The following is a 14,609-nucleotide window of genomic DNA, read 5'->3' as shown; positions in this document are numbered from 1 at the left end:
TCCAGGGTAATCAGTTTCAGGTTATTTGGAAGGATTAGAAAAAACTAAATCTCATTACCAGAAAATAAATTCTAATTCTAAATACAAACATGCTTTGCCTATTTTTAAGGAGGGACAATATGGGTAAATGAAGTAGCATGTTAGAGGACAATATAGATAACCACAATTACTATATAACTAATAGAATGCCTTAGTTTGAACATAACATAGTAATCTAGCTGGCTTAAAGAATCTTCAAAAAAAGAAAAGGATATTAATTTTGTTTATATGATAAAAACCCACATGACTTAGTGTTTCTAATAAATACTAACCTGAGTAAGTTATAGGAGAGTTTTTTATTGTATTTGGGAAACTTCATCTTTAAAAAAAAAAAAAAAACTAGATTCGAAAGTCTTAGTGTTCTACTTAAAAAAAATAAAAAAAGTAATTAAGATTTCTGTTAGAATTAAAAAAAAAAAAAGACCCAGTTAACAGAAATTAGCAAGAATTTCCTTCTATTAGATTGAATCCAGGTAATTAATATTATAACTTTTTTTCCCCCCTATTAGGTACTGACATTGCTGCAGGAGAAGAAGTTGCCATCAAGCTCGAATGTGTCAAAACCAAACACCCTCAGCTCCATATTGAGAGCAAAATCTACAAAATGATGCAGGGAGGAGGTATGACAAAATACAATAAAGAGGAAAATTGAACTTTTGTGTCAAAGCATATTCCCATAGAGTTAAGCTTTGGGATTAGGGAAGGTCTGAAGAGAAAAATAATATTTTTCCTACCCTCTATTTTAACTGGGGAGATCTCAAGATACAATATGTAAAGAACATTGTATTGAAAGGCAGGCAACTTGGCAAATCATTTAACTTTTCATGGATATCAGTTTCCTTATTCTAAAGTGAGAGGTGTGATGACTTAACATTTTATGACATTACCAAATCTGCTTTAGTTTCCTTTGAACAACCTGTATTATTGTGTGAAAAATCAGCACATCATTCTTTTAGTAAGCATTTATTTAAACACTTTGTGCCAAACACTGGCTACAGGACAAAAACAAAATATCCCTTACCTTCAAGGAGCTTAACATTTTATTGATGAAGATGACATAATTAAAAGGAAAATTGGGGGCAAAAGAAACAATGGTTTGGAATATCAGGAAAGATCTCATGGAAAGTAGCATGTGAGCTGAGTTTTCAAAGAAATAAAGGATTCTAAGAAAGAAAAGGGAGTACATTGCAAGCATGGGAAGGGAGATAGCCTGTTGTGTTGTACGTGAGGCTAGTTTGGCTCTACTGATGAGTGTACAGAAGAGATTAACTTTTAAGTATAGGAGATAAGTTGGAGCCAGATTGTGAAAGAATTTAATTGCCAAACAAGAGTAGTTTATATCTGATTTCTGCAAATATTTCATTCTAGAAGTAGCTGCTGGAGTTTTTTGAGTGGTGTAGTGACTTGGTGTTAGACCTGTGCTTTAGGAATTTCACTTTGGTAGTAGTATGGAGAATGCATTGGAGAGTAGGGAGATAAGGCAGGAAGACTGATTAGAAGGCTGTTGAAATACTTCAAGTGAAATGTCATCAAAATAATGTAGAATAGTGATTTGTAAGAGAGAACAGAAATGAGAGATGCTATAAATTTGGCAACTGTTTAGGTATGTAAGGTGAGGGAAATTGAGTTGAAGATGACTCGAGGGCCAAATCTGGAATACTTGGAAGGATGTTTTGTGCCCTTGAAGAAAATTGGGAAATGAAGAAGTATGGTGTGTATGAAAGAGGAGGAAGACAGTATGTTACTTTTTGGACATGTTGAAAATATACATAAAAGTATCTAGGTGGAAATGTATATAAATATAAAGGTCTCAAAATCATCTGCCTAGAAGTGATCCTTTAATCCATGGGTGTTAATAGAATGACAGAGGTGTGTAAAAGAAGAGGGCCCTGGAACACAGTGTTGGATTTTAGAGTACATGATAAGAAAGATGAACTAGTAAAATGGAGTGTGAGGAGGAGCAGTGTGACATGTTGAACAAAACCAAGAGAATGTAGTGTTACAGAAACCCAGAGGAGAGAATCCTGGAAGAGAGGAGACAGTAGTGTCAAGTCCTTGAGGAAGTCAAAAGGAATAGATTGATGGGGCAAAGGCCATCAGATTTGACTCTTAAAGAATGTTGGTTACTTTCAAGAAAACAATTGTGATGATCAGAAGCCAATATTGCAGGCGTTTGAGTAGTAAGTGAGGAGAGGAAGTAGGAGCAATGAATGTAAATTGCTTCTTTTATGAAAGGAAGGAGAGAGAGAGATAACAGCTTGAGATGGTAGTCTCAAATGAGTTTAGATGTGTTCTGGGAACAGTAGAGTATAATCAGATTGGGAGAGATTAAAGGACAGTGAGGTGACAACCTGCTGGACAGGATGGTATCAAAAGCATGAAAAGAGGAATTGGCTTTGTGAAGAGCCAACTCTTAAAAATTTGAAATGCAGAGAATAGGAAAAAGAAAGTTCAAAGTTAGTAGTCTTAGTTTTTTCTATAAGTTTGAGGTAAAGTCTTGATTTAATTTAGGCTGGTTTAGGAGACTTGAGAAGAAAAAGTTTAGAATAACCTCTTTTGGAAGTATGATAGACAATCAGGTAAGAATACAAGAATTGCTTTTCTGCAGTGAGAACTCAGTTGAAATTTGATAATAGATTTCTGGACAGCTCAATAAGTCTGATAGCTTTTTCCAGCAACACATGAACAGGAACATGTGAGTAGGAGCCAAAGAGGGTAGTTGGTTGGAGTGCCCCGGGACTTGGCAAGACACAGACCATTACAAAGAAGGCAAAGAATTGGAGAATAGAAGATGACAGAATGGCTAATTGTGGGGTAGGAATTGGGAAGGGAGGAAATCCAGAATAGGTAGGTTGACAGATGGAGAAACTGGATGTCATATGAACAATAAACTTTTACTTTGGCAGCTTGGCATGTAGATTTCTGGAACTCAAGACATACTTCAAAACTTTTTGTGGAAATTATTACCTGCTAAATTGGTATTAGGCTCACTCACTTCTTAGACTATCATTTTCTTGCTCAGAAATCATCAGTGTATTTCCTGCCTATATGAAAAAATACAAAGTTCTCAGCTGAAATTTAAAGGCCTTTCACAATATAGCTCCCATCTGTTTTAAAATGGGGTTCTGAATACATTCTAGAGAGGAATGAGACATGGCTGCTCTGGGTACTCTTCTAATATGGAAGTTCTTGGAAGAGCTATCTACCTAAAGGAAGAAGCTGAGAAAGCTGAAGGGGAGAAGGTACTCTCAATGTCTGAACTCCAGGTTGCTGTATGAAGAGTTATGATAGAAGAGGAAATTCAGAGTATAGCCTGGAGAGAAATGAGACATGAGATTCAGTTGAGTTTATAATGGTGATGTCAAAGTAGTAGACCAGGGCTAGAACAATGGGAAGTTTTAATAGTATGCCCAGCACCCTGAAGAGTTATGTATGTAGCATTTGTCTAGGCAACTGGCAAAGTGGATCTTTTTTTTTATATATATATATATATATATATATATATATATATATATATATATATATATATATATATATATATATATATATATATATATATATATATATATATATATATATATATATATATATATATATATATATATATATATATTTTATAATATTATCCCTTGTATTCATTTTTCCAAATTACCCCCCCCTCCCTCTATTCCCTCCCCCCGACGACAGGCAATCCCATACATTTTACATGTGTTACAATATAGTCTAGATACAATACATGTGTGTGAATATCATTTTCTTGTTGCACAATAAACATTAGAATCCGAAGGTACATGCGACCTGGGCAGACAGATATTAGTGCTAACAATTTTCATTCCCCTCCCAGTGTTTCTTCTCTGGGTGCAGCTACCTCTGTCCATCATTGATCAACTGGAAGTGAGTTGGCTCTTCTTTATGTTGAAGATATCCACTTCCATCAGAATACATCCTCATACAGTATTGTTGTTGAAGTGTACAGTGATCTTCTGGTTCTGCTCATTTCACTCAGCATCAGTTGATTTAAGTCTCTCCAGGCCTCTCTATATTCCTCCTGCTGGTCATTTCTTACCGAGCAATAATATTCCATAACCTTCATATACCACAATTTACCCAACCATTCTCCAACTGATGGACATCCATTCATCTTCCAGTTTCTAGCTACAACAAAAAGAGCTGCCACAAACATTTTGGCACATATATGTTTCTTTCCGCTCTTTAGTATTTCTTTGGGATATAATCCCAGTAGTAGCGCTGCTGGGTCAAAGGGTATGCACAGTTTGATAACTTTTTGGGCATAATTCCAGATTGCTCTCCAGAATGGCTGGATTCTTTCACAACTCCACCAGCAATGTATTAGTGTCCCAATTTCCCCACATCCCCTCCAACATTTGTCATTATTTGTTCCTGTCATCTTAGCCAATCTGACAGGTGTGTAGTGGTATCTCAGAGTGGTCTTAATTTGCATTTCTCTGATCAGTAGTGATGGCAAAGTGGATCTTAAGCACTAATTTCAGCAAGGACTGAATCTCTTAGTTTGTATAAGAACTTTGTTCTTATACAATGTTGAACATTGGAAAACTGAAAAATGAGCATTGTTCCTTTTAAGAGAAATCTTTAAAAAATAACCACTATTCAGATAAGATTTTTGTACTTTTCTTGTCCATCCAGATTTTGGGGGTGGGGTGTGGAGGTATTCCTAGTACAATACTTCATTGAAACTTACATTGATTTATTCTAATCCTAAAACACAGTGCCTGAAATAAATGAAAAGGTTAGGATTGATGCTTCACCTATTTTATAACTGAGAAATTTTACATCATCCAAACCAAGTATTTTTAAAAACTTCTTAAATTTTGGTAATAAGTTTGTTTAGAATAAACAGGAATGTTTTAACATAGATTTAATCTGTTTTATACTCTTTTAACATAAAATATTGGAATATATCCCCTGTACCACTTCATAACACTATTTCTCATGGCTAGTTGAGTTAATATTTCTTTTGCCTAAAAACCCAGTTCATTCCACTATGGTTTCTTTTAAGAAAATTTTATTTATTCTTAGCTCAGTGTTACAGGTATTCATTTCTTGTCCTCTGTAATTTTATCCTTCTGGTTCAGCGGCAAAGGATTAAGGAATGTGAGACCCAGATTCCCTCTTGATACCTACAATTTTATATCTGGATTTCTACCTGAATTCTGAGCATATTCCCTTTTCCTTTGTGGAGGATGGGGCCTGCCAGAGTTGCTATAGGATACTCTGATTCATCATCAAGTAGTTTAGAAAAACCAGTAAAGAACTCTTGAGTTTGACATAGGAAGATAGAATCTCACAAGATTTGAGGAATCCAATGCCAGCTTCATTTGTGGAACAACTTTTGCTAGAATTAAGAACAAAAGCAGCTAACCCCAAGCTTTGAGGGTTGGTATTCTTTATTATGAAACCACAACTACAGAAGGACCTGATGGATAAGTTTGTCCAAAATGCTAAAGGGGGTAGGATTACAAAAAGGAAACCAATTATATTAAAATAGTTAGCTTTTTTTAAGTTCACATATCTCTTGAAGTGTCTTTTGACCCCAGAGTAAAAACCCCTGTTTTAAACAAATGGTTTCTTAGCTAAGACGACAAAGGATTACTTGGCCTAGCAAGATGTTAAAAATTATTTTACAAGAAGGTTGAAAGATACTGGAAATTGATGCTCTTTTTTTCTGGCTCTTTTTTTCTTAACCCAGAGCAATGATTTATTCCTTAAGTTGACAACCAAAGTATTTGGATCCACTCAATCCATTGGATTGAGTTCACCTAGGCTGTCATCTCACCAGGAAGTGCCTTTTACTCATTTGTAACTAATTATTCACCTTATTCCCTTTAGGCCGCCCTACACTTTCTTATACATTCCCTCCCCCCTCTCAGCTAAGTAATTTACAGCTTTTTATTTACCACGTGCTTCCTCTTCACCTCAAAACCCTAGATGATAGCATCTTCTTCCTTATTCCAGTTTCTAAAAAAAGGTGTCTTCTGACCAGGGGCAACCCTCCTACTTGTATTCTTGATCTCATCTATTCTGTCTTAAGCAGATTGTACCCTGTATCATCAACTCTCTAATCTTTAATCTCATTTATCTACGAGATCCTTCCCGAGAGTCTCACCCATCTTAAAAAAAAAAAAAAAGGCCTCACAGAACCTGCAAGCAACTATTCTGTCTCCTTTCAAGGCCAAACTGTTTAGAACCATTTCTTCCATTCCCTTTCTTCATTAACTTATCAGACCTGTGTAATCTGGCCTCTGACTCAGTTGAAACTGCTCTTTCCATAATGCGTGATCTCTTGTTTGCTAAAGTCCATGGCCTTGCTCAGTGGTCCTCCTCAGCCTCTTCAACATTTAACATTGTTGACCACTCTTCCCTCCTTTGTTCAGTTGTTTCATTCATTTTGGACCTTCATGATCCCATGATTTTCTTGGCAATGACACCAGAGGGGTTTACCATTTCCTTCTCCATTGGGTACATGAAAGGGTAAGTGACTTATCCAGGGTCATACAGCTAGGAGGTGTCTGAGACTGGATTTGAACTCTGATTTTCCTGACTTCGGTGGAGTGCTGTATCCACAGAGGTACCAGCTGCTGTTCTTCTCCTAGACTTTGTTTCCTCCAGGTTTTTGTGACACTGCTGTCATTGGTTCTCCTTCAACTTATTTGACTGCTTTTCTTTTAGCCTCCTTGGCTCTTTATCATCCATATCATGTCATTAACTGTGGCTTTGCCCCAACATTCTATCCTTTGTCCCCTTTTATTCTCTTTATGTAGTCTTTCATTAGCTCTCTGGATTTAATTGTCTCTACACTAATGACTTCCAAGTCTGCATGTACTGTCTGTTAAATGTATCAAAATGGACGTTTCCATAAGCCCATTTGGGTCCAAAACTGAATTCCTTTTTATCCACCTTTCTTCCTAATTCCTCCCCAGTTTCTATCTTGGTAATAACATTCTTTCAGTAAGCCTGGTTTATAACCTTACACATCAAACTTGATATTCCTTGTTCTACATGTCCTATTATTTACTAGATTATATCTCTGCCATTAAATTGTTTTTCACATTTAACACCCCCTTTTTAAATTCACACAGATATTATCCTTAGTTTGACATTATTGTTTCTTCTTCTTGACTGTTTTTCCTGCCTCTTCCTTTACAAACCATCTTTCACACAGCCAAAGTGATTTTTCTTAATTGTAAGTCTATGTTCTCTCTTCTGCTCAGTTTATCTTCTAAAGCCATTTGCATGTTTGCTTCAGCCTTTGTTTCCTTCCTCATTGTTGTTTAACATACCCCCCTTTCAGCAGACATGCCTTTTTCTCTATAGGCAAATTGGTCTTCTCTCTGTTCTTCAAACATGATACTCCATTGCCTTTGCATTGATTGTCCTCTATACCTACAATGCTCTTCTACTTAGGACTCTTTTTCCTCTTTAAAACTCTTAACATTTTTTAAGTAAATTTTCTCTGATTTTACACACATACAATTTACATTTTTTATTCTGGGTATACTTTTATATGTGTTGTCACATATAAAAGTGCCATAAAGTTGCCACTTTGAGGACAGAACCTTTATTTTGTCTTTGTATCTCTTAACATACCTAAAATAGTGCCTAAATAGTAGGGACTTAATAACTTAATAAAATGCTTTTTGATTAAAGGTATATTCACTGACTTCAAAGATACCTGTGTGGGTACTTGAAGGCTGTGAATGTTTTTGGCTGGGTATGCCAGGATAATGAAAAAAAAAGTACCTAATACAATATTGAGCATGGCTGAAGTTTTCATGCCCATAAAGATGCCATTGTCACATTTTTTTATTATGCAATACTGAAGCTAAACTGAATTTATGTAATATTTTATCTATCATTTTAAACTGCTAGAAGCTGCCAGTTCTTTGCCTGTTGCAAAACCAGCTGATCCAGGAAGATCACACTGTTGAAATTCCTTATAAAAGAGACAACAATTCTGCTTCTTAATTTTTCTCTTTATATATGGGAGCCACACCAAGGAGCTTGGGCAATGTGGTATTACCTCTTGTCTAGGTATTCCAAATGCTGACTTCTAATCTCCTTTCCAATGAAAGCAACTTAAAGCCAGATTTGGGATAGGAAAGCCAAATGGCCGCATTTCCAGTCCGTGTGAGATTCATGAAAAAAATGTATCTTGTTTTCAAGATCTTAACTATGAAGATTTCTTTATAGTGACATTCTCATCAGGTAAGGGTCTAGGTTAATCTTGTTCACCTTGACACCACAAGCGGGGATCTTAAACTTAATGTATCCAAATACCATATTAAAAATGCTAGACTGAGAATGATGGTTCTTCTATCGTTTCATTTTTGATAGGATTGCTAAGAGACATTATAGAAGAACATGGTAATTGCCCTATGTGGCATCATCTCTAACTTTCAGCCTAAAATGCAAATTCATGAAACACAGTATAAGTAAATGAAAATTAAAGTTGATGGAGCAGCGAGATGGCATATAGGTAAAGATCACTGGTCTACCATCAGAAAGACAGTTTAAAACCTGCCTCAAGACACCTACCTCAAGACACTTGTTTTACCCATCTTATGAGGCTCTTCTGAGAATCAAATGAGGTAAATCACTTAGTGCCTATAACATAGTAGGCACTTAATAAATGCTTATTACCTTCTTTTTGCTGATGAGGACTCTCAAATGGATATTGAGTTTTAAATAGAATTGTTGTAGATTCCCAGACCATTAGGTATGGAGGTTGAGTTCTGAGCATTTTAAAACTTTCAATTATATTTTTAAAATGTTGTTAGATAACCTCTTCCTTTAATCCTGGGCTAACCTTTTAAAAAAATTATTTAATATTTTTTCCCCAGTTAAATTAAAAAAAATTTTTTTATTACATTAAAAAAAGATTGGATTCTGGGTTCTCTTCCCTTATTCCCATTTTCAGTTAAGAAACCACATGTGAAGTTATGTAAAGCATGTCCATAAAAGTCAAGTTGTGAAATAAAACATTTTCCACCCTAATGAAAATAAAAACCCTTAAGAAAAATCTATTCAGACACATATCAGTCCCCTCTGTGGGTATGGATAGAATTTTTCATTGTAAGTCCTTCAGAGTAGTTGTGGATGATTGTACTGAGAACAGCAAAGTCATTTACAACTGGTTGTCCCAGATCATTGCTATTACTTTGTATACAATTCATTTCGAGTTAGAGGAAAACTTTCCAGGGTTTTTTTGTTTTTTTCCCCCCTTTTCTTTTCCCCCCAGGTATCTGCTATATGATATATATATATCATAAAAATTTTTTTTTAAATTAAAACTTTTTATTTACAAAGCATATGCATGGGTAATTTTACAACATTGGCTTTTGCAAAACTTTCTGTTCCAAATTTTTTCCTCCTTCCCCCCCAATCTGCTCCCCTAGATGGCAGGTAGGTCCAATACATGTTAAATCCAATATATGTTAATATATATTTATACAGATATCTTGCCGTGCAAGAAAAATCTGATCTTTAAAAAAAACTGAGAAGAAAAATAAAATTCAAGCAAACATCAACAGAAAGTGTGAAAATGCTATATTGTGGTCCACACTCAGTTCCCCTAGGCTGGGTGTATATTGCTTTCTTCATCATTGAACAATTAGAACTGGTTTGAATCATCACATTGTTGAAAAAGCCATGTCCATCAGAAATGATCATCGTATAATCTTCTTGTTGCCATGATTAAATGATCTGGTTTTGCTCATTTCACTCAGCATCAGTTCATGTAAGTCTCTCCAGGCCTTTCTGAAATCATCCTGCTGATCGTTTCTTACAGAACAGTAATATTCCATAATATTCATATACCACAATTTATTCAGCCATTCTCCAATTGATGGGCATCCACTCAGTTTTTAGTTTCTAGCCACTACAAAGGCTGCCACAAACATTTTGGTACATGTGAGTTCCTTTCCCTCCTCAAGATCTCTTTGGGATATAATCCCATTAGAAACACTGCTGCGTCAAAGGGCATGCACAGTTTGATAACTTTTTGAGCATAGATCCAAATTGTTCTCCAGAATGGCTGGATCTGTTCAAAGTTTCACCAACAATGTATCAGTGTCCCTGTTTTCCCACATCCCCTCCAACAATTCTGCATTATCTTTCCCTGTCATTCTACCAATTTGACAGGTGTGTAGGGATATTAATAGTGATTTGGAACACCCTTTCATATGACTAGAAATATTTTCAATTTCTTCATCTGAAAGTTGTCTATTCATATCCTTTGACTATTAATTGGAGAATTGCCTGAATTTCTTATAAATTTGAGTTAATTCTATTTTAGAAGTGAGGTATTTGAATGTTTTATTGCTTCCCTTCTAATCTTGTCTGCATTAGTTTTGTTTATACAAAAACTTTATAACAATTATCTTTTTGTGGTCAATAATGATCTCTAGTTGTTCTTTGGTCACAAATTCTTTCTTCCTCCACAGATCTGAGAAGTAAACTATCCTATGTTCTTCTGATTTGTTTATAATATTCTTTATGTCTAGATCATGAATCCATTTAGACCTAATCTTGGTGTATACGGTGTTAGATGTGGGTCAACACCTAGTTTCTGCTATACTAGTTTGTCTGCTAACTTTAAAAAAAAATATTTCAATAATCATATTTTAATATAATTGGTTTCCTTGTAAGTGTTTATTTTATGTATTTATAAGCATTGTTTTGAGAAGGGGTTTATATAGAAACTCTACCAGGCTTCTTTAAGGCATTCATGACACAAAAAATGTTACTTAATCTCATTTACTCTGTCTTCAGAGAGAGGATTCCACTAGCTCTTCCTTGGATACCTAGATGACTTCATTTTGAAATGAAGGCATTTAATATTTAATTGTGTTTTTACTTTGTCTAACGTCATCTGGACTGATTTTTAAGTAGTATGATAGAAGTCATCTGCTAAATTATATGTAGGCAATAATTGACTTGATCTTGAAAGTCACCTTTTACTACTTTCTTTCATCTTTTACATATCTAGTTATAGTAAAATTTTTCTTATATTCAGCTCCATAACCCTACACGATCCAAACACGTCTTTCATTTGGTCTACATGACTCTAGTATTCATTCTAATATAGATCATTTTGTTTGCCAAATTAAATTTTTTTTTTTTTCTGAGACTTGCCCAGGGGTTAAATGACTTGCCCAGGGTCACACAGCTAGGAAGTGTTAAGTGTCTGAGATCTGATCTGAACTCAGATCCTCCTGACTTCAGGGCTGGTGCTCTATCCACTACGCCACGTAGCTGCCCTGCCAGGTTAATTTTTCAAAAAACCATTTGTGTCATGTTGTTTACTTTTTTGAAAACCTATATATACTCACTATTGAATTATATGAACTTCTTTTGCTCAAATTACTAAATTTCGCATAATCCAGTTTCATTCTTCCAATCCAGTCACATGTATTTCCTCACTACACTAGAGTGTCCTGAATCGGGAAGATAAAGGTTTAGATTCCTCTTTCAATACTTTTTGGCCATGTTACCAAAATTATGTAACTTCTCTAAAACTATTTATTCATTTGTAAAACAAGGACAGCGGTTTTGGTACTTAAAATCCTTGAATGAAATATGTAATGTGCCTTTTCAACTTCAGTGTGCTATATAAATCATTACTATTGTACAGATAGTATTTTTTATTTACAAATTACTTTTATATGTATATTCTCATAGCCACTTGTTATCCCTGATTTTTCAGAAGAGGTACAGAGTTTATGAGGCCTTATAGCCACTATTGAGGAATGTCAGAGCCAGAATTACTTTTGGATTTCTAGTCTAGGGGTGTACCATGGAGATGGTCTAGCCAAATTTTCTTTTCTTCCAGTAAGCCTTTTTTGTTTGTTTTTTTCCTATACACTTGAATTTCTTGTTGAACTTTTTACAAACATTTATCTTTACCATTCATTCTGGCAATAAATTATGTCCTATCTTGTGTTTTTTCCAGTTTTCATGTGTATAGTCTTGTCTACCTAACTATATTAGGAGCTCTGAGAAAAGATCATGACTATACTACTTTTTCATCCTTTATAGAACTTAACAAATTCTTGGACCCAAAATAGGTACACCATAAATTAGAGTTGGATTGGATTTTACAGGTAAAGATGACGTGTTTTTAAGGACTAATTTCAGTGGAATTTAATACAACACCTAAATGAATATTTTTCAAAGTAAACTAAATGAATTCATTTAGAGAAGTATGTATGTAGAGCATATGTAAGATCAAAGACCAAATATAAAACTTAGGAGTATACACCATTATGTTTTTGTATGCAAGTTTTAACTGGGGCAATAAAATATGTAACTTAGGAAAAAGCATGAAAAAAATGAGAAAACACCATAGCATGATATACAAGAATGACGATGTAAATACATAGATGCTGAGAAGTACAGTTTACAGAGTATTAAGAGAAGCGGGAATTAATCAAAGAGAAAACTTTATAGGTCAGGTACCATTTTTGAGCTGCACCATTAATAAAAGAAGGGAAAATTGACAGTGAGATGGAAGGGAAAGCATTTGGGGTATCAGAAAATGAGTAGTGTGTGCCATATATGACATAGTTCCATATGGCTGAATTGTAGAGGCTAAATTGAATATGTTAGGAATTAGTGTTGGGAAAATTTGGAAAAGTAAAGCCTTTGAAGCTATGCAAGTTTGGATTTATAGTGTGAATTCATGACAGGATTTGTAAGGGTAGTGTTTTTTGTGTTTGTATGTGTGTGGTTTTTATTATTAATTGACCCAAGAATATTTTTAAAAATTACTTTTTTAAAAAATTAAAAAAATTTTATTCTATGTTCCCTTCCATTAATTGGACCTTTCCTTTTGTATAATTTATATATGTTTGAAGAAAATTGTTTAGTTCTCTTCTGATTTTTTTCCTGATTTTCTGATTATTTTGTATTTCCTATCATTCATAATTTTTAATAACACTAAAATATCCCATTAGATTATGCAATAATTTTGTTGGATTTTTAGGCTGTTTTCAATTTCTCCCCATTACGTTTATTTGATCTTAGCATTTATTAAATTATCATTTAATACTAGTGCAGGGTACCAAGGATATCAGTATTAAAAACTCACAGCTCTTACCTTCAGTGATTTATATTCTTAAGAGTGGTCGACATGAAATCAGATTAACTATAACATAATGTAGGAAATAATAGGAACTAAGAAAATGGTCCAGGCAGATAGAAGGAAGAACATTTGGGGTCAGGTTGGGTGGGGAAAGATAAGAGGAAAGGAGGTAATTCTGAAAGGCAGAAACATGAAGAGGAGTACATTCTGGACAGAGAGGATGGCTCATATATGATTGCACAAGGATGGAGAGACTGGATGGTTTGAAGAATAGCTGATTAGCTGGTTGAATTACACATATAGAGTAAGGTGAATAATACGAGAAAAAGCTGAAGTTTTTATTAGTCCCCATTTGTTTTTACATTGAGTCACTTCTTGGTATTCTTGCCCTCCTTCACCCCAGCCCTTAAACTTCCCTTTATATAAATGAAAGAAAAAAACTAGTTAAAACAGTAGTAGCCATATTTGACATTTGACCTTAGTAGCAGGAATGATGCATTAGAGAAGGCAGACAGTAATTAGGGAGACCAGTTAGAAGCTGAACCTCTTTACTCTCTTTCTCTTCCAACCCAGAATACACAATCTGTTGCCAAGGTCTGTTCATTTTAAGTTTTGCATCATCTCTCCAACAGGCCCCTCCCTGTCTCCTGACATTACCATCTCTCTGGTGCAAGCTTCCCTCACACCTCATCTAGTGTAATAGCCTCCCCACTATAATTTATCTTCCACTTAGGTACTAAAGGGATTTTCCTAAAGCACAAGTGTGATTATGTCATATCCATACACACCCACTCATTTAACTGCAATGGCTCCCTATTTCTTCCAGGATCAAATACACAGGTAACCCTTACATAAGCTAGCCATCATCCTTTTACCATTCCAGTGTTTACATCTTATACAATGATCCAGTGACAGAGGCCTCCTTCCACAAACACTTTGTTAGTCTCTTGACTCTGGGCATTTTCTGTAGCTGTCCCCCATGATTGCTCTCTTTCTCTCTGATTACTGACTTCTGTGGTTTCCTTTAAGTCTCAGTTAAAATCCTATCTTTTACAGGAAACCTTTCTCAATCCTTAATTCTAATGCCTTTTTAATTATTGCCTATTTATCCCATATTTAAGTTTGTACATACACAATTACTTGTTTATTGTCTCTATGAGAGACAATAAGATAAGAACTGTCTTTTATCTCATTTTGTATCACTTGTATTTAGGGGACTGTGCCTGGTATTCTGTAAACACTTAAATGTTTATTGACTGACTGTAGTGATAAAGAGAGAGAATATTTCACATTTAATTGGGTGAGAGGGAAAACTCAAAAGTCAAGGAGGAATGAATCCTAAAAAGAACACAAGACTTAGCAATTCTGGAGAGTTGTCTTCAAATATTTGAAGGGCTACCTCAGTGGTCAGGGCCAGGGCTCATGAATAGATGTTACAGGGGACAGATTT

General features: G+C 34.9%; 1 protein-coding gene across 7 annotated transcripts in view; it reads left to right on the top strand.

Annotated features, from left to right (window-relative positions):
* Positions 1-14,609, top strand: part of CSNK1D (casein kinase 1 delta) — a 78,208-nt gene that overhangs the window by 8,860 nt on the left and 54,739 nt on the right. For all 7 annotated transcript variants that reach the window (XM_074260505.1, XM_074260506.1, XM_074260507.1 and 4 more), the window contains exon 2: positions 549-659. In XM_074260505.1, coding sequence (XP_074116606.1) covers positions 549-659 — 111 coding nt within the window. The remainder of the gene's footprint in view (positions 1-548; positions 660-14,609) is intronic.

The sequence above is a fragment of the Sminthopsis crassicaudata genome, chromosome 4 (genome assembly GCF_048593235.1).
Source record: "Sminthopsis crassicaudata isolate SCR6 chromosome 4, ASM4859323v1, whole genome shotgun sequence".
Classification (NCBI taxonomy): domain Eukaryota; kingdom Metazoa; phylum Chordata; class Mammalia; order Dasyuromorphia; family Dasyuridae; genus Sminthopsis; species Sminthopsis crassicaudata.
This window is presented reverse-complemented; position numbering and strand designations above follow the sequence as displayed.